General features: G+C 40.0%; 1 protein-coding gene across 1 annotated transcript in view; it reads right to left on the bottom strand.

The window, feature by feature from the left end:
- epha5 (EPH receptor A5) overlaps positions 1 to 27,069 on the bottom strand; it is a gene marked incomplete at both ends in the record, with an annotated part of 204,562 nt that overhangs the window by 49,510 nt on the left and 127,983 nt on the right. The window contains one exon of the mRNA XM_083641694.1: positions 16,785 to 16,852. Coding sequence (XP_083497820.1) covers positions 16,785 to 16,852 — 68 coding nt within the window. The remainder of the gene's footprint in view (positions 1 to 16,784; positions 16,853 to 27,069) is intronic.

Below are 27,069 nucleotides of genomic sequence, written 5' to 3'. Positions count from 1 at the left end.
TAGCATATAGCCTACACGTATATAATATGATGTATAATGTCTAACTGCTGTAGCATATAGCCTACACGTATATAATATGATGTATAATGACTAACTGCTGTAGCATATAGCCTACACGTATATAATATGATGTATAATGACTAACTGCTGTAGCATATAGCCTACACGTATATAATATGATGTATAATGACTAACTGCTGTAGCATATAGCCTACACGTATATAATATGATGTATAATGACTAACTGCTGTAGCATATAGCCTACACGTATATAATATGATGTATAATGACTAACTGCTGTAGCATATAGCCTACACGTATATAATATTATGTATAATGTCTAACTGCTGTAGCATATAGCCTACACGTATATATTATGTATAATGACTAACTGCTGTAGCATATAGTCTACACGTATATAATATGATGTATAATGACTAACTGCTGTAGCATATAGTCTACACGTATATAATATGATGTATAATGACTAACTGCTGTAGCATATAGCCTACACGTATATAATATTATGTATAATGACTAACTGCTGTAGCATATAGCCTACACGTATATAATATTATGTATAATGACTAACTGCTGTAGCATATAGCCTACACGTATATAATATTATGTATAATGTCTAACTGCTGTAGCATATAGCCTACACGTATATATTATGTATAATGACTAACTGCTGTAGCATATAGCCTACATGTATATAATATGATGTATAATGACTAACTGCTGTAGCATATAGCCTACATGTATATAATATTATGTATAATGACTAACTGCTGTAGCATATAGCCTACATGTATATAATATGATGTATAATGACTAACTGCTGTAGCATATAGCCTACACGTATATAATATGATGTATAATGACTAACTGCTGTAGCATATAGCCTACACGTATATAATATGATGTATAATGACTAACTGCTGTAGCATATAGCCTACACGTATATAATATTATGTATAATGACTAACTGAACTGCTGTAGCATATAGCCTACACGTATATAATATGATGTATAATGACTAACTGCTGTAGCATATAGCCTACACGTATATAATATGATGTAGAAATGACTAACTGCTGTAGCATATAGCCTACACGTATATAATATTATGTATAATGACTAACTGCTGTAGCATATAGCCTACACGTATATAATATGATGTATAATGACTAACTGCTGTAGCATATAGCCTACACATATATAATATGATGTATAATGACTAACTGCTGTAGCATAAAGCCTACACATATATAATATTATGTATAATGACTAAGTGCTGTAGCATATAGCCTACACGTATATAATATGATGTATAATGACTAACTGCTGTAGCATATAGCCTACATGTATATAATATGATGTATAATGACTAACTGCTGTAGCATATAGCCTACATGTATATAATATGATGTATAATGACTAACTGCTGTAGCATATAGCCTACATGTATATAATATGATGTATAATGACTAACTGAACTGCTGTAGCATATAGCCTACACATATATAATATTATGTATAATGACTAACTGCTGTAGCATATAGCCTACACGTATATTATATTATGTATAATGACTAACTGCTGTAGCATATAGCCTACATGTATATAATATTATGTATAATGACTAACTGCTGTAGCATATAGCCTACACGTATATAATATGATGTATAATGACTAACTGCTGTAGCATATAGTCTACACGTATATAATATGATGTATAATGACTAACTGCTGTAGCATAAAGCCTACACGTATATTATATTATGTATAATGACTAACTGAACTGCTGTAGCATATAGCCTACACGTATATAATATGATGTATAATGACTAACTGCTGTAGCATATAGCCTACATGTATATAATATTATGTATAATGACTAACTGCTGTAGCATATAGCCTACATGTATATAATATGATGTATAATGACTAACTGCTGTAGCATATAGCCTACATGTATATAATATTATGTATAATGACTAACTGAACTGCTGTAGCATATAGCCTACACGTATATAATATGATGTATAATGACTAACTGCTGTAGCATATAGCCTACATGTATATAATATTATGTATAATGACTAACTGCTGTAGCATATAGCCTACATGTATATAATATTATGTATAATGACTAACTGCTGTAGCATATAGCCTACACGTATATAATATTATGTATAATGACTAACTGCTGTAGCATATAGCCTACACGTATATAATATGATGTATAATGACTAACTGCTGTAGCATATAGCCTACACATATATAATATGATGTATAATGACTAACTGCTGTAGCATAAAGCCTACACGTATATAATATTATGTATAATGACTAAGTGCTGTAGCATATAGCCTACACGTATATAATATGATGTATAATGACTAACTGCTGTAGCATATAGCCTACACGTATATAATATGATGTATAATGACTAACTGCTGTAGCATATAGCCTACATGTATATAATATTATGTATAATGACTAACTGCTGTAGCATATAGCCTACACGTATATAATATGATGTATAATGACTAACTGCTGTAGCATATAGTCTACACGTATATAATATGATGTATAATGACTAACTGCTGTAGCATAAAGCCTACACGTATATTATATTATGTATAATGACTAACTGAACTGCTGTAGCATATAGCCTACACGTATATAATATGATGTATAATGACTAACTGCTGTAGCATATAGCCTACATGTATATAATATTATGTATAATGACTAACTGCTGTAGCATATAGCCTACATGTATATAATATGATGTATAATGACTAACTGCTGTAGCATATAGCCTACATGTATATAATATTATGTATAATGACTAACTGAACTGCTGTAGCATATAGCCTACACGTATATAATATGATGTATAATGACTAACTGCTGTAGCATATAGCCTACATGTATATAATATTATGTATAATGACTAACTGAACTGCTGTAGCATATAGCCTACACGTATATAATATGATGTATAATGACTAACTGCTGTAGCATATAGCCTACACGTATATAATATGATGTATAATGACTAACTGCTGTAGCATATAGCCTACATGTATATAATATTATGTATAATGACTAACTGCTGTAGCATATAGCCTACATGTATATAATATGATGTATAATGACTAACTGCTGTAGCATATAGCCTACATGTATATAATATTATGTATAATGACTAACTGCTGTAGCATATAGCCTACATGTATATAATATGATGTATAATGACTAACTGCTGTAGCATATAGCCTACACGTATATAATATGATGTATAATGACTAACTGCTGTAGCATATAGCCTACACGTATATAATATGATGTATAATGACTAACTGCTGTAGCATATAGCCTACACGTATATAATATTATGTATAATGACTAACTGCTGTAGCATATAGCCTACACGTATATAATATGATGTATAATGACTAACTGCTGTAGCATATAGCCTACATGTATATAATATTATGTATAATGACTAAGTGCTGTAGCATATAGCCTACATGTATATAATATGATGTATAATGACTAACTGCTGTAGCATATAGCCTACATGTATATAATATTATGTATAATGACTAACTGCTGTAGCATATAGCCTACATGTATATAATATGATGTATAATGACTAACTGCTGTAGCATATAGCCTACATGTATATAATATGATGTATAATGACTAACTGCTGTAGCATATAGCCTACATGTATATAATATGATGTATAATGACTAACTGCTGTAGCATATAGTCTACACGTATATAATATGATGTATAATGACTAACTGCTGTAGCATATAGCCTACACGTATATAATATGATGTATAATGACTAACTGCTGTAGCATATAGCCTACACGTATATAATATTATGTATAATGACTAACTGCTGTAGCATATAGCCTACACGTATATAATATGATGTATAATGACTAAGTGCTGTAGCATAAAGCCTACACGTATATAATATGATGTATAATGACTAACTGCTGTAGCATATAGCCTACACGTATATAATATTATGTATAATGACTAACTGCTGTAGCATATAGCCTACACGTATATAATATGATGTATAATGACTAACTGCTGTAGCATATAGCCTACACGTATATAATATTATGTATAATGACTAAGTGCTGTAGCATATAGTCTACACGTATATAATATGATGTATAATGACTAACTGCTGTAGCATATAGCCTACACGTATATAATATGATGTATAATGACTAACTGCTGTAGCATATAGCCTACACGTATATAATATTATGTATAATGACTAAGTGCTGTAGCATATAGTCTACACGTATATAATATGATGTATAATGACTAACTGCTGTAGCATATAGCCTACACGTATATAATATGATGTATAATGACTAACTGCTGTAGCATATAGCCTACACGTATATAATATTATGTATAATGACTAAGTGCTGTAGCATATAGCCTACACGTATATAATATTATGTATAATGACTAACTGCTGTAGCATATAGCCTACACGTATATAATATGATGTATAATGACTAACTGCTGTAGCATATAGTCTACACGTATATAATATGATGTATAATGACTAACTGCTGTAGCATAAAGCCTACACGTATATTATATTATGTATAATGACTAACTGAACTGCTGTAGCATATAGCCTACACGTATATAATATGATGTATAATGACTAACTGCTGTAGCATATAGCCTACATGTATATAATATTATGTATAATGACTAACTGCTGTAGCATATAGCCTACATGTATATAATATGATGTATAATGACTAACTGCTGTAGCATATAGCCTACATGTATATAATATTATGTATAATGACTAACTGAACTGCTGTAGCATATAGCCTACACGTATATAATATGATGTATAATGACTAACTGCTGTAGCATATAGCCTACATGTATATAATATTATGTATAATGACTAACTGCTGTAGCATATAGCCTACATGTATATAATATTATGTATAATGACTAACTGCTGTAGCATATAGCCTACACGTATATAATATTATGTATAATGACTAACTGCTGTAGCATATAGCCTACACGTATATAATATGATGTATAATGACTAACTGCTGTAGCATATAGCCTACACATATATAATATGATGTATAATGACTAACTGCTGTAGCATAAAGCCTACACGTATATAATATTATGTATAATGACTAAGTGCTGTAGCATATAGCCTACACGTATATAATATGATGTATAATGACTAACTGCTGTAGCATATAGCCTACACGTATATAATATGATGTATAATGACTAACTGCTGTAGCATATAGCCTACATGTATATAATATTATGTATAATGACTAACTGCTGTAGCATATAGCCTACACGTATATAATATGATGTATAATGACTAACTGCTGTAGCATATAGTCTACACGTATATAATATGATGTATAATGACTAACTGCTGTAGCATAAAGCCTACACGTATATTATATTATGTATAATGACTAACTGAACTGCTGTAGCATATAGCCTACACGTATATAATATGATGTATAATGACTAACTGCTGTAGCATATAGCCTACATGTATATAATATTATGTATAATGACTAACTGCTGTAGCATATAGCCTACATGTATATAATATGATGTATAATGACTAACTGCTGTAGCATATAGCCTACATGTATATAATATTATGTATAATGACTAACTGAACTGCTGTAGCATATAGCCTACACGTATATAATATGATGTATAATGACTAACTGCTGTAGCATATAGCCTACATGTATATAATATTATGTATAATGACTAACTGAACTGCTGTAGCATATAGCCTACACGTATATAATATGATGTATAATGACTAACTGCTGTAGCATATAGCCTACACGTATATAATATGATGTATAATGACTAACTGCTGTAGCATATAGCCTACATGTATATAATATTATGTATAATGACTAACTGCTGTAGCATATAGCCTACATGTATATAATATGATGTATAATGACTAACTGCTGTAGCATATAGCCTACATGTATATAATATTATGTATAATGACTAACTGCTGTAGCATATAGCCTACATGTATATAATATGATGTATAATGACTAACTGCTGTAGCATATAGCCTACACGTATATAATATGATGTATAATGACTAACTGCTGTAGCATATAGCCTACATGTATATTATATTATGTATAATGACTAAGTGCTGTAGCATATAGCCTACATGTATATAATATGATGTATAATGACTAACTGCTGTAGCATATAGCCTACACGTATATAATATGATGTATAATGACTAACTGCTGTAGCATATAGCCTACATGTATATAATATTATGTATAATGACTAAGTGCTGTAGCATATAGCCTACATGTATATAATATGATGTATAATGACTAACTGCTGTAGCATATAGCCTACATGTATATAATATGATGTATAATGACTAACTGCTGTAGCATATAGCCTACATGTATATAATATTATGTATAATGACTAACTGCTGTAGCATATAGCCTACATGTATATAATATGATGTATAATGACTAACTGCTGTAGCATATAGCCTACATGTATATAATATGATGTATAATGACTAACTGCTGTAGCATATAGCCTACATGTATATAATATGATGTATAATGACTAACTGCTGTAGCATATAGTCTACACGTATATAATTCAATCAGGAGAGGCCAGTTGGTAGGATTAGACAAACTTTATTTAGCAATCGGCGTGCATGGCAAATGCTTTGGCGCTTGACTCCATTGGCCAGTGGCGCTGCTCTTGAGGCAGAGGAGGGCGCCTGCATGGGCTAGGAGATCCCCCCCCCGTGGGGGATCAGGAGTCAAGACTCGTTGGTGGTGGACTGGGGAGGTGGGTGGGGCAAAACAACGCTTCGGGGCCGGCTTCAAGGGAGATGGACTGCCGTGGGCTGCTGCTGCTATGGTCGGCCAGAGAGAGAGAGGTGACGTAGGACCCTTGCTATATATATGAGGATTAACTGACGTCATGTTTGACGTCATAGCAGACGTCATACTAGGATTTTTTGACCACGTTGAGATCGGATTACGCGTGAGTGGCCTTCTGCTTGAACTATGGTCTGGAGACCTCACTTCAATCAGGAGAGGCCAGTTGGTAGGATTAGACAAACTTTATTTAGCAATCGGCGTGCATGGCAAATGCTTTGGCGCTTGACTCCATTGGCCAGTGGCGCTGCTCTTGAGGCAGAGGAGGGCGCCTGCATGGGCTAGGAGATCCCCCAAAAGGAAGATCTGATTACCGGAGGTTAATTGAGATCTGCAGGCGCCAGTAGTTGATTGCACTATTCCGGCCTTCGACCTTTTTAGCGGCTTACAGCTATTTGCGGCTGGCGCTCCCAACTCGGTCGGGCCTTCGATCTTGCTTTTCCTGCCTTCGACCTTTTTAGCGACTTACAGCTATTTGCGGCTGGCGCTCCCAACTCGGTCGGGCACCTCGTGATAGCGCTTCCCAGCTTAGCCTACCTGGCCGCCTTGGCGCTTCACGATTGTACTTTTCCTGCCTTCGACCTTTTTAGCGACTTACAGCTATTTGCGGCTGGCGCTCCCAACTCGGTCGGGCACGTGATAGCGCTTCCCAGCTTAGCCTACCTGGCCGCCTTGGCGCTTCACGATTGTACTTTTCCTGCCTTCGACCTTTTTAGCGACTTACAGCTATTTGCGGCTGGCGCTCCCAACTCGGTCGGTCACCTCGCGATAGCGCTTCCCAGCTTAGCCTACCTGGCCGTCTTGGCGCTTCGCGATTGTACTTTTCCGGCCTTCGACCTTTTAGCGGCTAACGGCTATTTGCGGCCGGCGCTCCTAACTCGGTCGGGCCTTCGATCTTGGTACATTAGAGTTTAGCTTGGCGCTTCCCGGCTTGGCCTACTTGGCTGCCTTGGCGCGACTACCCTGACTTTTTTGCTCTCTCTTTCTCTTTCCCCCCCAAAAATGAGCCGGGGAGTTTACTGCGCCTTGCTGGCGCCGTGCTTTCGGGGAGCCACCACCAACGAGACATTTTCTTCATCGGCACGGAAGTCCGGGACATTGTTTGTTGCCATGCTCACCGATTTAAGGGAGGAGGGTTCTTTGGGCCGCCAGTATGGCCGCCTGCTCCGGGCGGATGTAGCTGGAGAATGCCGATGACGACCAGCGGCCCATTTGCTGGAGGGAGGCGGAGGACACTCCTTGCTCGGCGGCCGAGGTGGCCGCTCTGATCCTGAAGGAGTGGCTGGAGTATTTCTTTGTCGGGAGGTTGCGTTGCTGGAGCGTTTGCCTGAGGTGCAGGGTGAACCAGGATCTTGTCATGTGGTGACAAGGTGCGATGAGGAACAGGGGGGCCGAGGGGCCGGTCCGAGGCCTGAGCCTGACGTAGTGAGCCATGGACGAGAAGGGGCAGAAGGGGGAATTGTTCCGGGCGATGACGATGTGCCGATGAGGGCCAGCGGCCCGTTTGCTGGAGGGAGGCGGAGGGCACTCCTTGCTCGGCGGCCGAGGTGGTCGCTCCGATCCTGAAGGAGTGGCTGGAGTAGTCCTTCGTCGGGGGTTGCATTGCTGGAGCGTCTGCTTGAGGTGCAGGGTGAACCGGGATCTTGTCGTGTGGTGACAGGGTGCGATGAGGAGCAGGGGAGCCGAGGGGCCGGTCCGAGGCCTGAGCTTGACGTAGTGAGCCATGAACGAGAAAGGGCAGAAGGGGGCTAGTGCCTTCCTGTATGCTATTGTGTGCTGGGGCAGCGGGGCTCTCTGGCTGCGGTGTCAGAGAAGAGAACGTTGTCCAGGCTACGCTCCATCGTGAACAATGACTCGCGCCCACTCCACGGCGTGCTAGTCGAACGCAGGAGTACGTTCAGTGAGAGACTGATTCCACCTAGATGCAGTACGGAGAGGCACAGGAAATCATTCCTGCCTGTGGCCATTAGTCTATTTAATGCCTTCCTTAAAGAGCACCTCGGAGACGCTCAGTCTCCCTGAGACTGAGCCAGCCGATAGGTTAACTGTGCCTGGCTGAGCCACGTGTGGCGTATAGGGCAAGCCGACTTAATATAGTCCCGGGTGCAATAATGATAATTGACACGGAATGTATACTTACCTGACGTGTTTTGTATTTTGCATTTGCGTTGCATTTACTACTGTTTATTTTATTTTAAGCTATGTGTGTACTGTGAGCGAGCTACTGTAACCTGTCCCGATTTCCCCTCGGGGATCATTAAGTCATTCTGATTCTGCTTCTGAAGAAATGCCAGAGGCATTTTACTTTGAAATTCGTTAAGAACAGGAGGTGGTGTATTAAGACCGGGTAGCTTAACACGGAAAGACGTCAGCATTCCCTGGGCCGTCTGGCTTCGGTCCGAAGTTATGCAGTAACACTCATTCTAGCTGATGCTCAGACAAGCTCCGTGGGCCAGGGGTGTTAGAATGGCCCCTTGCGTGGTTATTATTATTATTGTTGTAATTATTATTATTATAATTATTATTATTATTGTGACTCCCGCTGGCCATTTGCCAGAAGCGATTTCCGCTTAGGCGTCGGAGATAGGCAGGCTGAGATGCCCGCTGGGTAGAATAGTCAGATCGCAGGCCAAGCGCACGAGGTAATCAATGACTCCACGCATGTCCTTCATGTCTGTTTTGACTTAATGCCATCAGGAAAGCGCTTTAGACAGCCTGCCTGCGAAACAAGCAGAAGGAAGTTTGGTTTGGTTCCAGAGGCCATTCGACTGGTGAACAGCCACAGTACGAGAAGTGGTCAGTTTATCTAGACTAGGTCTGTACCTTGACCTTTTGATTTGAACCCTTGAACAAGTCTAATATGCACTTGGATTGTATTGACTGAAATTAATTTGTATTGATGTGACACCTATATTCCTTTGTGGTGTTGGATACACTGTAATCAGGGATCTTGCTTTATCAGTGTCATTTATTGTATTTATTGTCTTGTTTTTTGTATTGTTTTTGGATGTGTACAGAGTACAGCTTGTTTGCAGTATTCATGCCTTAAATTGGCCTTTGCGGGACTAATAAAGTTTTTTTTTTTTTTTTTTTTTTTTTTTTTAATAAATTGAATTGATTTTACTGGACTGGTAGATTGCCCGTTTAAATGCTTAAGTACTGATACTTTCCTCATGGGTCCTTTCGCGTCCACGGGTGACTGGTCCTCCGGGGTATGCTCGGTGTGCTGTGGTCGTCAACCCCGTCCTTGGTAGAGCAGGTAGCTCTTGAGAGAGGCGGGCAGGGGCAGTCCGTGGATTCCGCTCGGGCGGTCCCTTCCTAGAGCCGCCCGCACGGAGCGCCTGCACAGGTCCATCAGAGGGAGGGGATCCGGATCGAGTCCGTTTATGTACCGGATTCGTATTTTGCAGTGTCACTATGAAACCTAACGTCCCCTCGTCCATGTCCAAGACGACTAACAGAGCGAGTCTGGTATTATGAAGGTGTCGTCGGGCTCCAGGAAGGGGGGTGATAGTGGAGTTTTTTTTTTTTTTTTAAGATTGTTGTTCAGATAAACCCCCTCAGATCGGCTAAAGTTAAGAAATTATCATTGTCATCATCACAGGAGCTTCCTAATTTAATTTATCAGTCACCATCAGTCACATGGGGTTGATTGAGAATGAGAAGGCAAGAGTATATAGTGCCTTTTTGAAAACGGCGCTGCGGCCATTTTGGCCTGAAATACGGCTCCTTGCTGGGGCAGAAGCTTAGTCTCCAAAATGGCGGATTGGCTGTGTGCTGTCGCATCTTTACGATAAAAGGTCTCTGGTTACCGTGAACCTCCGTTTCGCAAACACCACAACAAGGAGGGAGACAGCTACTTTTCACACTCTGTTTTGGATTAAGAGGATGTCCTGAAGTGTGACGGTGGATTAAAGACTTGATGAAAAACGTCATGTGATCTGGTGGATTATAGTCTTCGTGACAGAAAGAACAGGATGGAACATGGATGCGAGTTTTACTGCCGAGTGCGACTTTCTGCTTGACTGCATGTAACGTTAAACTTTTATCGTCCATGAATTCCTGGGAGTGCTTATTCTTTTCGTGAATGGATTATTTTACGTCGCTGGATTTGGAAGGGAAGCAAATTGCACTACATTTCAGCTGTTGCCGCCAGAATGAACCGTTCGCCCCATGGACCTTTCGGTCTGCCCAGAGTGCCCGAGATGCCACGGCGCTCCGGCTTCAGCGCTTCTCCAAGCCGGTTCCCGTCAATCACCGTGAATCTGCCCGGCGGCCTGGGGGTCAGTGCGACCAGGAAGTACGTGGCGTCTCGCGGCGGCCCCGCGGCCTCCATTTCCCCAGCGGCTCCCGGCTCTGGGGGCGGCTGCCTCTACTGGTCTTCGCCCGCGGCCTCTCGCACGTCCGCGCCGATCGGCCTCTCCCTCCGGCACGCTCGCACGCGTTCTTGGGCGTCCGCGGCGCGGCGCTTCGTCTTCTGCTCTCCTACCGGGGCCGTCGCAGTGGCGCGCGGGGGGCTATGTTGGCAGCCTGTGGTCCGGTCGCTTCGCCAACGTCTTCGTCAGGCACCTCGGAAGGCAAGTACGCTCCGTGGCCGGTCCGGGACAGGGGACCGATGACTGAACTCGACATGCCAGGAATGGGAATATCCACGGGTAGAGAAGGCTTGTGGGTGCTGATTCGGTCCGCGGATCTGGTGCAAAACAACGCTTCGGGGCCGGCTTCAAGGGAGATGGACTGCCGTGGGCTGCTGCTGCTATGGTCGGCCAGAGAGAGAGAGGTGACGTAGGACCCTTGCTATATATATGAGGATTAACTGACGTCATGTTTGACGTCATAGCAGACGTCATACTAGGATTTTTTGACCACGTTGAGATCGGATTACGCGTGAGTGGCCTTCTGCTTGAACTATGGTCTGGAGACCTCACTATGATGTATAATGACTAACTGCTGTAGCATATAGCCTACACGTATATAATATGATGTATAATGACTAACTGCTGTAGCATATAGCCTACACGTATATAATATTATGTATAATGACTAACTGCTGTAGCATATAGCCTACACGTATATAATATGATGTATAATGACTAAGTGCTGTAGCATAAAGCCTACACGTATATAATATGATGTATAATGACTAACTGCTGTAGCATATAGCCTACACGTATATAATATTATGTATAATGACTAACTGCTGTAGCATATAGCCTACACGTATATAATATGATGTATAATGACTAACTGCTGTAGCATATAGCCTACACGTATATAATATTATGTATAATGACTAAGTGCTGTAGCATATAGTCTACACGTATATAATATGATGTATAATGACTAACTGCTGTAGCATATAGCCTACACGTATATAATATGATGTATAATGACTAACTGCTGTAGCATATAGCCTACACGTATATAATATTATGTATAATGACTAAGTGCTGTAGCATATAGTCTACACGTATATAATATGATGTATAATGACTAACTGCTGTAGCATATAGCCTACACGTATATAATATGATGTATAATGACTAACTGCTGTAGCATATAGCCTACACGTATATAATATTATGTATAATGACTAACTGCTGTAGCATATAGCCTACACGTATATAATATTATGTATAATAATAATAAATTTAAAAACAAAAAATCCACAGATTGGAATGGGATAGACATGTCTCTAGTTAAGGAAGTAATAGCGGTCATTGTAGTGCCTCTAACCCATATTTGTAATTTATCTTTTCAGTTGGGCTGCTTCCCTGAAAAAATGAAAATAGCGAAAGTAATACCATTGTTCAAGGCTGGAAATAAAAAATTATATACCAATTATAGACCGGTTTCACTTTTATCTCAATTTTCAAAGATTCTTGAAAAGCTTTTTGTTGCCAGACTGGACTGCTTTATAGATAAACACAAATTATTAATTGATTGTCAATATGGGTTCAGAGAAAGTAGATCAACCTCGATGGCCTTGATGGAGCTCATGGAAGAACTTTCAAGTGCAGTAGATAATAAGAAGTTTGCTGTGGGGATTTTCATAGACCTGAAGAAGGCATTCGACACCTTAGATCATAACATTCTGTTGGAGAAAATGGAAAGGTTTGGAATCAGAGGGGTGGGACTGGAATGGCTGAAGAGTTACATCAAGTACAGGAGTCAGTTTGTGCAGGTGGCAGATGCCATGTCCAAACCTGCTGACATTATGTGTGGAGTACCACAGGGTTCTATAGTTGGGCCAAAATTATTTATTATGTATATAAATGATATTTGTAATGTGTCCGATATTTTGAAATATGTAATTTTTGCTGATGACACCAATATTTTCTACTCAGATGTCTGTTTACAGAGGTTAATGGAGAAGGTGACAGTAGAACTAGAAAAACTTAAAATGTGGTTCGATGTTAATAAGTTATCTTTGAATTTAAATAAAACTAAGTTTATGATTTTTGGAAATCGAAAAACACATTTAATAACTCAGGTAGGTTTAAGGATAGGAGGGGTTGATTTAGAAAGAGTATACGAAAATACTTTTCTGGGGGTAGTAATAGACCATAAATTCAGTTGGAAATCCCAAGCGAACAAAGTAAGAAATAAAATCTCCAGAAACATCGGGGTTTTGAACAAAGTCAGACACTTCCTTAAATACAGATCCATGAACACTCTTTATTCCACGTTGATTTTACCTTATTTAACTTACTGTGTTGAGATCAGGGGTAATGCTTGCAAAACCACACTACAGTCAGTTTGTACAGTACAGAAAAGAGCAATACGAATAGTGAATAATGTTGGATTCTATGATCACACTAACTTATTATTTATAAAGTCAAAAACATTAAAATTCATGGACTTGGTGGATCAAAAAACAGCTTTGATTGTGTATAAAGCCAGAAAGGGAGTGCTCCCGTCCAACATACAGATAATGTTCAAAGAAAGAGAGGGGGGTTATGCCCTCAGAGGCGAACAAAATTGGAAAATACCCTTCTGTAACACAGCTATGAAAAGCAGGTGCATATCTGTCTGTGGTGTGAAGTTGTGGAACGCTTTGCCGGAAGGATTAAAATCCAGTAAGAATGTGTTGGTCTTTAAAAAAAGGTATAAAGAGATGATGATGGAAAATTACAATTTAGTTCCTTGGTAACTGAATGATGTAGGGGACAAAAAGAAAAAATATATATAATAATGAAAAAGTGTGTATATATGAGTATATATATATATATATATATATATATATATAGGTATATGTATATATATAATAATAATAATAATAAAACAATGATTATAGAATAATATATATAATATATGTAATATATGTATATTGTATATATAATAATATATATAATATAATATATATAATATAATAATAAAACGATGATTATAAAATGTATGAATATGCATGTATGGATTGTGTTTGTTTTGTTATTTGCTACTCACTGGTTTTTGACTGTTGTATTGTTTATTTACTTTTTTTGGCTTTTTTTTGTTTCTTGTATTAGGATATTTTTCCTTGAAATCCTTTGTTGTTTATTTGATGGCAAGTAAGGACAATGTCCAAAATGTCTGATCATGATGATCTTCTTATTTTAATTGTAAGAAAAGGGGGGGCTTTACACAAGCGTTTGCTTCTGCCCCTAACCTTTGGTTATGACCTAAATGTATGCTTGGTGGTGGTGGTGACCAATACATTTTTTTCATTCATTAATGACTAACTGCTGTACAGGGGCGTTTCTAGGCCCTGAAGACATAGGGGGCTTTAGCCAGGTACCCCGACGGGGAGGGGGGGTAAAAAAAATACAAAAAAAAAACACTCCAAAAATTTTGGTTTTTCCAATCCGTAAATACCCATGTTGTGAGTCATTTGAGATGGATACAGAAGAACAAGATTAGTGGGTCTCGAGGTCCAGGGACCACCAGAGGTCCTTGATAGGGTTCTGGCAGGAGTCCACTTAGCAAATTTACATATTTTATTTTATTAAATATTATATCTCAATGGTACGAACCCCCCCAGTAACTCCTGTGAAGGTATTTTATTAAGGTACACGCTTCCTGTAAACCTAAATTCTGATGGTGCCGTTTTTGTATCATATGGTACTTTTATTTTGAAACTTAGAGCGGACGTAGTGATGTTATATCTACGCTACTTGACATAAGGTGTGCTCACCGGCCGGTCGCAAAACACATGTCGCTCTTCAACCTACGGTTCTATCTAATCAAAAGCGCCTAGCTGGAATTGGGAACAACGTATTGTTTGTTGTAATGGTTTAATGAAGCAGTGATGTGTGGTTTTGTTTAATGTAACTGTGAAGTGAAGGCATTGTTATTGTGACAGTCATGCTAACGTTAGCTTCTATAGACATTGGAGTGGATGGCTGTGGCTTCATGCTGATGCTAGCGTTGTAGGTTGTAGGTTGTATGGTTAATAATATTCTGTGTGAAGATATTTTCTGAGATAAATGGGCCTTGAGCATCAAGGCCCATTTATCTCAGAAAATATCTTCACAACTAAACAACTAAATAACATAAGATAATTTCATAGTTGTAGCTACTGTGATGCTGTGCATGTTGGCGCATGTCATTTGTTTGAATAATTTCATAGTGAGATGATGAGCTCGTGTGGAGAGGAGGTGGTGAGGAGTGAAGCAGAAACATTATGTAATGACACACTATGACAATAGTAACTGATAATTTGGTCCTGCATAGCCTACTGATATTTTCTGTTTGTTTTTTTAGAAAACTGTTTAGAACTCTGACTTAATGATTTTGCTTTATTTATTTTATTTTGTTGTTTATTTGATTGTCTGTTCCAATTTTGTAAATGTTTAGTCTGATTTTTTTGTATAATGTACTGATTATTAATGCCAGACTTTGTTTATTGAATTTAAAAAAAGAAAAAAAAAAAAAAAAACTCCGGGGCTAGGAAAAAAACATCCGGGGCTCTAGCCCCGGAAGCCCAGGGCTAGCGACGCCCCTGCTGCTGTAGCATATAGCCTACACGTATATAATATTATGTATAATGACTAACTGAACAGTCACAACATTTCGACACACGGCATAATCAATATGACAAGATGGTGGCTTATGGTCATTCCCAATAAGTGTGTTCCAGCCGCGCTGACAGCTCGGAGAGCTCCCTGACTTGTTGTGAGGTGGGCAGCAGCTGAGCTGTGTGTGTGTGTGTGTGTTGTGTGTGTGTGTGTGTGTGTGCGTGGGTGTGTGTGTGTGTGTGTGTGTGTGTGTGTGTGTGTGTGTGTGTGTGTGTGTGTGTGTGTGTGTGTGTGGCTCTGCTGCCAACAGATGGAGGCGAGGAAACAATGCCAAATAAATTAAGCTGTCACGGCCTATAAATCAGCACAGCTCTGCCTGAATGTCCGCTACCAACATGGCTGCCAGGGAGCTGCTTTGAAGCTATGTCACTCAAAAAACTGCTTCTGGAATAAAAGGAAATTGTCATCTGCACAAAGAAAGTACACACACACACACACACACACACACACATACGAGCGCACACACGCACACACATACACAAGCATATGGGGGCGAACTAACCCACAGCGACACGACCGCTGTTTGAACCCTCTACTGTCTACTGGATGTCTTCTTGTAAACTCTAGACAACCTCAGGTGTGTGTGTACACACACACACACACACACACACACAACACACACACACGCACGCACGCACACAGACACACACACACACACACACACACACACACACACACACACACACAGAGTTAGGAAACTGTTAACTTACTGTGGCCATTGTGGAAGTGCATCTTGTCCTCTTCAGGGTCCTGCTTGGCTTTGCTGTAGCCGCAGCGCCTGAGAGCAGACAGTGTATCAGTGACTAGCTCACCTACCTGAGAGCAGACAGTGCATCAGTGACTAGCTCACCTACCTGAGAGCAGACAGTGTATCAGTGACTAGCTCACCTACCTGAGAGCAGACAGTGCATCAGTGACTAGCTCACCTACCTGAGAGCAGACAGTGCATCAGTGACTAGCTCACCTACCTGAGAGCAGACAGTGTATCAGTGACTAGCTTGGCTACCTGAGAGCAGACAGTGTATCAGTGACTAGCTCACCTACCTGAGAGCAGACAGTGTATCAGTGACTAGCTTGGCTACCTGAGAGCAGACAGTGTATCAGTGACTAGCTCACCTACCTGAGAGCAGACAGTGTATCAGTGACTAGCTCACCTACCTGAGAGCAGACAGTGTATCAGTGACTAGCTCACCTACCTGAGAGCAGACAGTGTATCAGTGACTAGCTTGGCTACCTGAGAGCAGACAGTGTATCAGTGACTAGCTCACCTACCTGAGAGCAGACAGTGTATCAGTGACTAGCTCACCTACCTGAGAGCAGACAGTGTATCAGTGACTAGCTCACCTACCTGAGAGCAGACAGTGTATCAGTGACTAGCTCACCTACCTGAGAGCAGACAGTGTATCAGTGACTAGCTCACCTACCTGAGAGCAGACAGTGTATCAGTGACTAGCTCACCTACCTGAGAGCAGACAGTGCATCAGTGACTAGCTCACCTACCTGAGAGCAGACAGTGTATCAGTGACTAGCTTGGCTACCTGAGAGCAGACAGTGTATCAGTGACTAGCTTGGCTACCTGAGAGCAGACAGTGTATCAGTGACTAGCTTGGCTACCTGAGAGCAGACAGTGTATCAGTGACTAGCTCACCTACCTGAGAGCAGACAGTGTATCAGTGACTAGCTTGGCTACCTGAGAGCAGACAGTGTATCAGTGACTAGCTCACCTACCTGAGAGCAGACAGTGTATCAGTGACTAGCTTGGCTACCTGAGAGCAGACAGTGTATCAGTGACTAGCTTGGCTACCTGAGAGCAGACAGTGTATCAGTGACTAGCTTGGCTACCTGAGAGCAGACAGTGTATCAGTGACTAGCTTGGCTACCTGAGAGCAGACAGTGTATCAGTGACTAGCTCACCTACCTGAGAGCAGACAGTGTATCAGTGACTAGCTTGGCTACCTGAGAGCAGACAGTGTATCAGTGACTAGCTTGGCTACCTTTACACACAAGCACCCAGCAAACATCTGGAAACATGCACATCTGTTTTTGTGTGTGTTTTTTTTCAGTTTTCCTCCCATTTTCTCCCGAATTATACTTGACCAATTCCCCCCACTGTCCCCATTGCTCCGCCCCCTCTACCGATCTGGGGAGAGTTGGAGACTAGCACATGCTGCTTCCGATCCATGGGCAGCTGCTTCTTTTCACCTGCCAGCGAGGAGTTTCAGACTAGAGGAGTCGGGGATGGAACCACCGACTGACCTTCTGATTAGTGGATGACCTGTTCTACCTCCTGACTGTCCCCGAACAGAGGTGGCACAAGTGCAATGACCAGGGCACATACCCCACCGGCTTCCCTGCTGTACCTCCTGACTGTCCCCGAACAGAGGTGGCAAAAGTGCAATGACCAGGGCACATACCCCACCAATGACCAGGGCACATACCCCACCAATGACCAGGGCACATACCCCACCAATGACCAGGGCACATACCCCACCAATGACCAGGGCACATACCCCACCAATAACCAGGGCACATACCCCACCAATAACCAGGGCACATACCCCACCAATGACCAGGGCACATACCCCACCAATGACCAGGGCACATACCCCACCAATGACCAGGGCACATACCCCACCAATGACCAGGGCACATACCCCACCAATGACCAGGGCACATACCCCACCAATGACCAGGGCACATACCCCACCAATGACCAGGGCACATACCCCACCAATGACCAGGGCACATACCCCACCAATGACCAGGGCACATACCCCACCAATGACCATGGCACATACCCCACCGGCTTCCCACGCACAGACGTGGCCAATTGTGTCTGTAGGAACATCTGACCAAGCCGGAAGTACCGCTGCCCGGAATTGAACCCGGGTGGTAGGTGAGTGCTTTTACCTCTACACTACCCAGACGCCTCCTGGTGGTAGGTGAGTGCTTTTACCTCTACACTACCCAGACGGCCCCAGAAGCACGCACGCAAAAGAAAGCACAAACTGGAGATGTGTTGGTGTTGTTGTTTTTTACAGACTGACCTTAGAATTATAAGGTTCTATCTGCTTTCAGGATAGTTCTGAGATCTATCTGCCTTCAGGATAGTTCTGAGATATTGAGCTTCAAGGTTTTCAGCATCCATTGAATAAATGGAGAGAAAAAATAATTATTTTCAAAACGTAACACCGCACATTATGTCGACAGGGAACTCATAGAATGAATGGGTTAATGTGACTAACTCAGTTTTGATGGGAAAAAAAGTCAAAAAGAACCTCATAATTCCACAGTCACGCAGTGCTGCTGTCATTTCTGACACATTGTAGAACATCTTCAGTTCATTTGTATCAGTGACGCGTGAAATAGGTCAACACATGCTCAAACAACACCCATCACACATCTGTACAGAAGCATGTGTGCATGCAGACAAGATGATAAAAAAAAAGACTGAAAACATGAATCAGAACTAGTGATGTGTTTTAATTGAGGACCAGAGTTGGGGTCCGTTACTCAAAAAAGTAATATATTACACATTACACATTACTTTCAAAAAAAGTAATGCCTTACTTTACTTGATTACTCCCTGGAGAAAGTAATTCGTTACACTACTCGTTACATTACTTTTGCGTTACTCCGTAACATCGCCTGAGATGCATTGTCACGTAATTTGCCAGTTAACAATACAACATTAATCCTTACATATATGCCCATATATTAGCACACATCTCTATCGTAATAAGGTAGGTTGCAAAACTTTTCCTGTCTGATGGTGGCTGTGCATTCCCTGCCATCTGTATTTTGCTCAATATGTTTCTGAAAAATGGCGATTTCATTCTACTGTTGAAACTGACAACATTTCCTCCACCATGTAGGAGGAGGCAACAAGCCTGTCCATCTCTGATTTTGATGTTACCTGGTGAAAAGAAAGCTTTTGCTGCTTGCTTGGGGTCGAGGCAGGCGACTCAGCTTGGGTCTGCAACCAGCTTTGTGTTAGCATGTTTCCACTGCAGATGCTTTGAGAGGTTTATGTCGTAGGTCACCGTAGCTAGCTGCTTCTGTCCAGGGCGTTTGCAGTGTCACATTCTTGTCCTTCCGCGCAACAAAAAGTTGTTGTAGAAGACGGCGCTTTTTGGCAGATTGCTGGCAGACTATTACGGAACATACGCACTGCGCCCACTTCACTAGAACACGTTGTATTTACAAGGGGTATTTACAGACCCCATCACTGTATGTGGGTTTCTCTTATGGTTTACGTTTACATTTAATTTTATTTAATTTTGTCCAATATTCAGATATTCCAGAATTGCATGTTGTGTTAAAATACATATTATTTATATCTAACACTCTTTAGCCTGATTTAATTGTAAAACAGAGTGTAAAAAGTTATGCAAAGCCTTCTGGGAAATTTAACCTGTGGAAGAGGAAAGTGGGCGGAGTTCCCAGCATGCCCTGGGGGTACTGTGTTTTTGTGTCAATTGTTTGTTTGTCAATGTGTTTTGGAGGTTAAAATGATGTATTGTTCTATATGCATGATGTTAGTTATCTGATAAGTTATGTGTAGACTAATAGTGCTGTTCTGCATGCTAATACAAAGTTGAAATATTGGCACCATGATTGATTCTGCTGTGCAGTTAAATGACCCGTCTGATGGGACACAGGATCTTCTATTAAAACGGATATCTTTTCTCTCTATACTTATCTTGCTAGCACGCATGTAACGAGGTAAGCGTTTGATTAGTAACTGTAATGTGATTACTGCACTTAGGTACAGTAGTGCCTTACACTACTCGTTACCGACAAAAGTAATGTGATTACAGTAACGCGTTACTTTGTAACTCGTTACCCCCAACTCTGTTGAGGACACATGTTGCAGAACATTCTGTCTGGGAGGTAAATGCTTCTGCACAGTTTCAGCTCCGGTCCAATTAAATCTCCTAATGAGGCATGGCCGTTTAGCAATGATTTTACCTCCTTCTTTTCTCATGTCGTTTAGTTGCATTAACAAATTCCTATTAACACATTGAGTGCCAGCCATTTTTTCAATCCTGTAGGTAAGTTGTGCCAGTTTTTTTTTTGAGGATTCTGGCTCATTTTCAACAGCCGAGGATTCTTTTCTGTTAAGACTTCGTGAACACCAATCATCTAAAAATAACTAATAGAATGTGTGCTTTCTCTGTCTAAAAGAGTTAGTTTGCAGAGTTAGTAGTTATGTAGATATTAGCCGTTGAGTACAGCATGGTTTTAGCGTATGAGACAGCAAGCTGAGATAATCGCAGTTTTGTGAAATTCAATCAAACAGCAGAACAGTCACCTGCCTGTGATTGTGGGTGCCATTGGGCGAGTCTGTATACTGTATTGTGTGTGTGTGTGTGTGTGTGTGTGTGTGTGTGTGTGTGTGTGTGTTCGCGCGTTGCTCCGCGGCTCTGGGGGGAGGGGATCTCTGTCCGTTCTTTGCCCCCGCGGCGTGTCTGTCTCCTGCTCTGTGTGTGCTCTCTCTCTCTCTCTCTCTCTCTCTCTCTCCTCTCTCTCTCTCTCTCTCGGGACTGGGGGGAGGGGGAGAGAGAGGGAGAGAGTGTGTGTGTGTCTCCGGGCTCCTCCCTCCGTCTGTGCTGCGGGGGAAGGATTCTCCGCGGCCGTCTGGACTGTAAAACTGTTTCTTGAGGTTTGAGTAAGCTTTTGCGATTCTGGTCTTATTTATGCGCGGGGGTGCTCGAGTGTGTGTGTGTGCGCGCGTGCGTGTGTGTGTGTGTGTGTGTGTGTGTGTGTGTGTGTGTGTGTGTGTGGGATCGAGGGAGTTTTCGCCGAGCTGCTTCCTTGAAAATTACACTGTGGCTTTCTCCAGCGCGCTGGCTGGCTGCTCTGGCTGTGGCTGGCTGTGGCTTTCTCTGTCTTGGGAGAGAACTGTCGCCACTTAGTGGTCGGTAAAATAGATTATACACATTCTCTTCCTCCAATAGTGATATAGAAGACGTAAAAGGGGTTGATTGATGTCCCACCATCAAAAAAAAAAAATGTTTATGTAAGACGAGATAGCTCGTCTATGGCACTTAACCGTTGGATTATGTAAGACGAGATATCTCGGCTATGGCACTCAACGTGTTAAGAGATATATATTAGCCTGCCCTCATGTGTTTTATCTGTGGCCTATAAGATATATATATTAGCCTGCCCTCATGTGTTTTATCTGTGGCCTATAAGAGATATATATTAGCCTGCCCTCATGTGTTTTATCTGTAGCCTATAAGATATATCTATTAGCCTGCCCTCATGTGTTTTATCTGTAGCCTATAAGAGATATATATTAGCCTGCCCTCATGTGTTTTATCTGTGGCCTATAAGATATATATATTAGCCTGCCCTCATGTGTTTTATCTGTAGCCTATAAGAGATATATATTAGCCTGCCCTCATGTGTTTTATCTGTAGCCTATAAGAGATATATATTAGCCTGCCCTCATGTGTTTTATCTGTAGCCTATAAGATATATATATTAGCCTGCCCTCATGTGTTTTATCTGTAGCCTATAAGATATATATATTAGCCTGCCCTCATGTGTTTTATCTGTAGCCTATAAGATATATATATTAGCCTGCCCTCATGTGTTTTATCTGTAGCCTATAAGAGATATATATTAGCCTGCCCTCATGTGTTTTATCTGTAGCCTATAAGAGATATATATTAGCCTGCCCTCATGTGTTTTATCTGTAGCCTATAAGATATATATATTAGCCTGCCCTCATGTGTTTTATCTGTAGCCTATAAGATATATATATTAGCCTGCCCTCATGTGTTTTATCTGTGGCCTATAAGATATATATATTAGCCTGCCCTCATGTGTTTTATCTGTAGCCTATAAGAGATATATATTAGCCTGCCCTCATGTGTTTTATCTGTGGCCTATAAGATATATATATTAGCCTGCCCTCATGTGTTTTATCTGTAGCCTATAAGATATATATATTAGCCTGCCCTCATGTGTTTTATCTGTAGCCTATAAGATATATATATTAGCCTGCCCTCATGTGTTTTATCTGTAGCCTATAAGATATATATATTAGCCTGCCCTCATGTGTTTTATCTGTAGCCTATAAGAGATATATATTAGCCTGCCCTCATGTGTTTTATCTGTAGCCTATAAGATATATATATTAGCCTGCCCTCATGTGTTTTATCTGTAGCCTATAAGATATATATATTAGCCTGCCCTCATGTGTTTTATCTGTAGCCTATAAGATATATATATTAGCCTGCCCTCATGTGTTTTATCTGTGGCCTATAAGAGATATATATTAGCCTGCCCTCATGTGTTTTATCTGTAGCCTATAAGAGATATATATTAGCCTGCCCTCATGTGTTTTATCTGTAGCCTATAAGAGATATATATTAGCCTGCCCTCATGTGTTTTATCTGTAGCCTATAAGAGATATATATTAGCCTGCCCTCATGTGTTTTATCTGTGGCCTATAAGATATATATATTAGCCTGCCCTCATGTGTTTTATCTGTAGCCTATAAGAGATATATATTAGCCTGCCCTCATGTGTTTTATCTGTGGCCTATAAGAGATATATATTAGCCTGCCCTCATGTGTTTTATCTGTAGCCTATAAGAGATATATATTAGCCTGCCCTCATGTGTTTTATCTGTAGCCTATAAGAGATATATATTAGCCTGCCCTCATGTGTTTTATCTGTAGCCTATAAGATATATATATTAGCCTGCCCTCATGTGTTTTATCTGTAGCCTATAAGAGATATATATTAGCCTACCCTCATGTGTTTTATCTGTAGCCTATAAGAGATATATATTAGCCTGCCCTCATGTGTTTTATCTGTAGCCTATAAGATATATATATTAGCCTGCCCTCATGTGTTTTATCTGTAGCCTATAAGATATATATATTAGCCTGCCCTCATGTGTTTTATCTGTAGCCTATAAGATATATATATTAGCCTGCCCTCATGTGTTTTATCTGTAGCCTATAAGAGATATATATTAGCCTGCCCTCATGTGTTTTATCTGTGGCCTATAAGAGATATATATTAGCCTGCCCTCATGTGTTTTATCTGTAGCCTATAAGATATATATATTAGCCTGCCCTCATGTGTTTTATCTGTGGCCTATAAGAGATATATATTAGCCTGCCCTCATGTGTTTTATCTGTAGCCTATAAGATATATATATTAGCCTGCCCTCATGTGTTTTATCTGTAGCCTATAAGAGATATATATTAGCCTGCCCTCATGTGTTTTATCTGTAGCCTATAAGATATATATATTAGCCTGCCCTCATGTGTTTTATCTGTAGCCTATAAGATATATATATTAGCCTGCCCTCATGTGTTTTATCTGTAGCCTATAAGATATATATATTAGCCTGCCCTCATGTGTTTTATCTGTAGCCTATAAGAGATATATATTAGCCTGCCCTCATGTGTTTTATCTGTAGCCTATAAGAGATATATATTAGCCTGCCCTCATGTGTTTTATCTGTAGCCTATAAGATATATATATTAGCCTGCCCTCATGTGTTTTATCTGTAGCCTATAAGATATATATATTAGCCTGCCCTCATGTGTTTTATCTGTAGCCTATAAGAGATATATATTAGCCTGCCCTCATGTGTTTTATCTGTAGCCTATAAGATATATATATTAGCCTGCCCTCATGTGTTTTATCTGTGGCCTATAAGATATATCTATTAGCCTGCCCTCATGTGTTTTATCTGTAGCCTATAAGATATATCTATTAGCCTGCCCTCATGTGTTTTATCTGTAGCCTATAAGAGATATATATTAGCCTGCCCTCATGTGTTTTATCTGTGGCCTATAAGAGATATATATTAGCCTGCCCTCATGTGTTTTATCTGTAGCCTATAAGATATATATATTAGCCTGCCCTCATGTGTTTTATCTGTAGCCTATAAGAGATATATATTAGCCTGCCCTCATGTGTTTTATCTGTAGCCTATAAGATATATATATTAGCCTGCCCTCATGTGTTTTATCTGTAGCCTATAAGATATATATATTAGCCTGCCCTCATGTGTTTTATCTGTAGCCTATAAGATATATATATTAGCCTGCCCTCATGTGTTTTATCTGTAGCCTATAAGAGATATATATTAGCCTGCCCTCATGTGTTTTATCTGTAGCCTATAAGAGATATATATTAGCCTGCCCTCATGTGTTTTATCTGTAGCCTATAAGATATATATATTAGCCTGCCCTCATGTGTTTTATCTGTAGCCTATATGATATATATATTAGCCTGCCCTCATGTGTTTTATCTGTAGCCTATAAGAGATATATATTAGCCTGCCCTCATGTGTTTTATCTGTAGCCTATAAGATATATATATTAGCCTGCCCTCATGTGTTTTATCTGTGGCCTATAAGATATATCTATTAGCCTGCCCTCATGTGTTTTATCTGTAGCCTATAAGATATATCTATTAGCCTGCCCTCATGTGTTTTATCTGTAGCCTATAAGAGATATATATTAGCCTGCCCTCATGTGTTTTATCTGTAGCCTATAAGAGATATATATTAGCCTGCCCTCATGTGTTTTATCTGTAGCCTATAAGATATATATATTAGCCTACCCTCATGTGTTTTATCTGTAGCCTATAAGATATATATATTAGCCTGCCATCATGTGTTTTATCTGTAGCCTATAAGAGATATATATTAGCCTGCCCTCATGTGTTTTATCTGTAGCCTATAAGAGATATATATTAGCCTGCCCTCATGTGTTTTATCTGTAGCCTATAAGATATATATATTAGCCTGCCCTCATGTGTTTTATCTGTAGCCTATAAGAGATATATATTAGCCTGCCCTCATGTGTTTTATCTGTAGCCTATAAGAGATATATATTAGCCTGCCCTCATGTGTTTTATCTGTAGCCTATAAGATATATATATTAGCCTACCCTCATGTGTTTTATCTGTAGCCTATAAGATATATATATTAGCCTGCCCTCATGTGTTTTATCTGTAGCCTATAAGATATATATATTAGCCTGCCCTCATGTGTTTTATCTGTAGCCTATAAGATATATATATTAGCCTGCCCTCATGTGTTTTATCTGTGGCCTATAAGATATATATATTAGCCTGCCCTCATGTGTTTTATCTGTAGCCTATAAGATATATATATTAGCCTGCCCTCATGTGTTTTATCTGTAGCCTATAAGATATATATATTAGCCTGCCCTCATGTGTTTTATCTGTAGCCTATAAGATATATATATTAGCCTGCCCTCATGTGTTTTATCTGTAGCCTATAAGATATATCTATTAGCCAGCCCTCATGTGTTTTATCTGTAGCCTATAAGATATATATATTAGCCTGCCCTCATGTGTTTTATCTGTGGCCTATAAGATATATATATTAGCCTGCCCTCATGTGTTTTATCTGTAGCCTATAAGATATATATATTAGCCTGCCCTCATGTGTTTTATCTGTAGCCTATAAGATATATCTATTAGCCTGCCCTCATGTGTTTTATCTGTAGCCTATAAGATATATATATTAGCCTGCCCTCATGTGTTTTATCTGTAGCCTATAAGATATATATATTAGCCTGCCCTCATGTGTTTTATCTGTAGCCTATAAGATATATATATTAGCCTGCCCTCATGTGTTTTATCTGTAGCCTATAAGATATATCTATTAGCCTGCCCTCATGTGTTTTATCTGTAGCCTATAAGATATATCTATTAGCCTGCCCTCATGTGTTTTATCTGTGGCCTATAAGATATATATATTAGCCTACCCTCATGTGTTTTATCTGTGGCCTATAAGAGATATATATTAGTCTGCCCTCATGTGTTTTATCTGTGGCCTATAAGAGATATATATTAGCCTACCCTCATGTGTTTTATCTGTGGCCTATAAGATATATATATTAGCCTGCCCTCATGTGTTTTATCTGTAGCCTATAAGAGATATATATTAGCCTGCCCTCATGTGTTTTATCTGTAGCCTATAAG

This window comes from Poromitra crassiceps (genome assembly GCF_964638095.1).
Source record: "Poromitra crassiceps genome assembly, chromosome: 8".
In the NCBI taxonomy this organism is placed as follows: domain Eukaryota; kingdom Metazoa; phylum Chordata; class Actinopteri; order Beryciformes; family Melamphaidae; genus Poromitra; species Poromitra crassiceps.
This window is presented reverse-complemented; position numbering and strand designations above follow the sequence as displayed.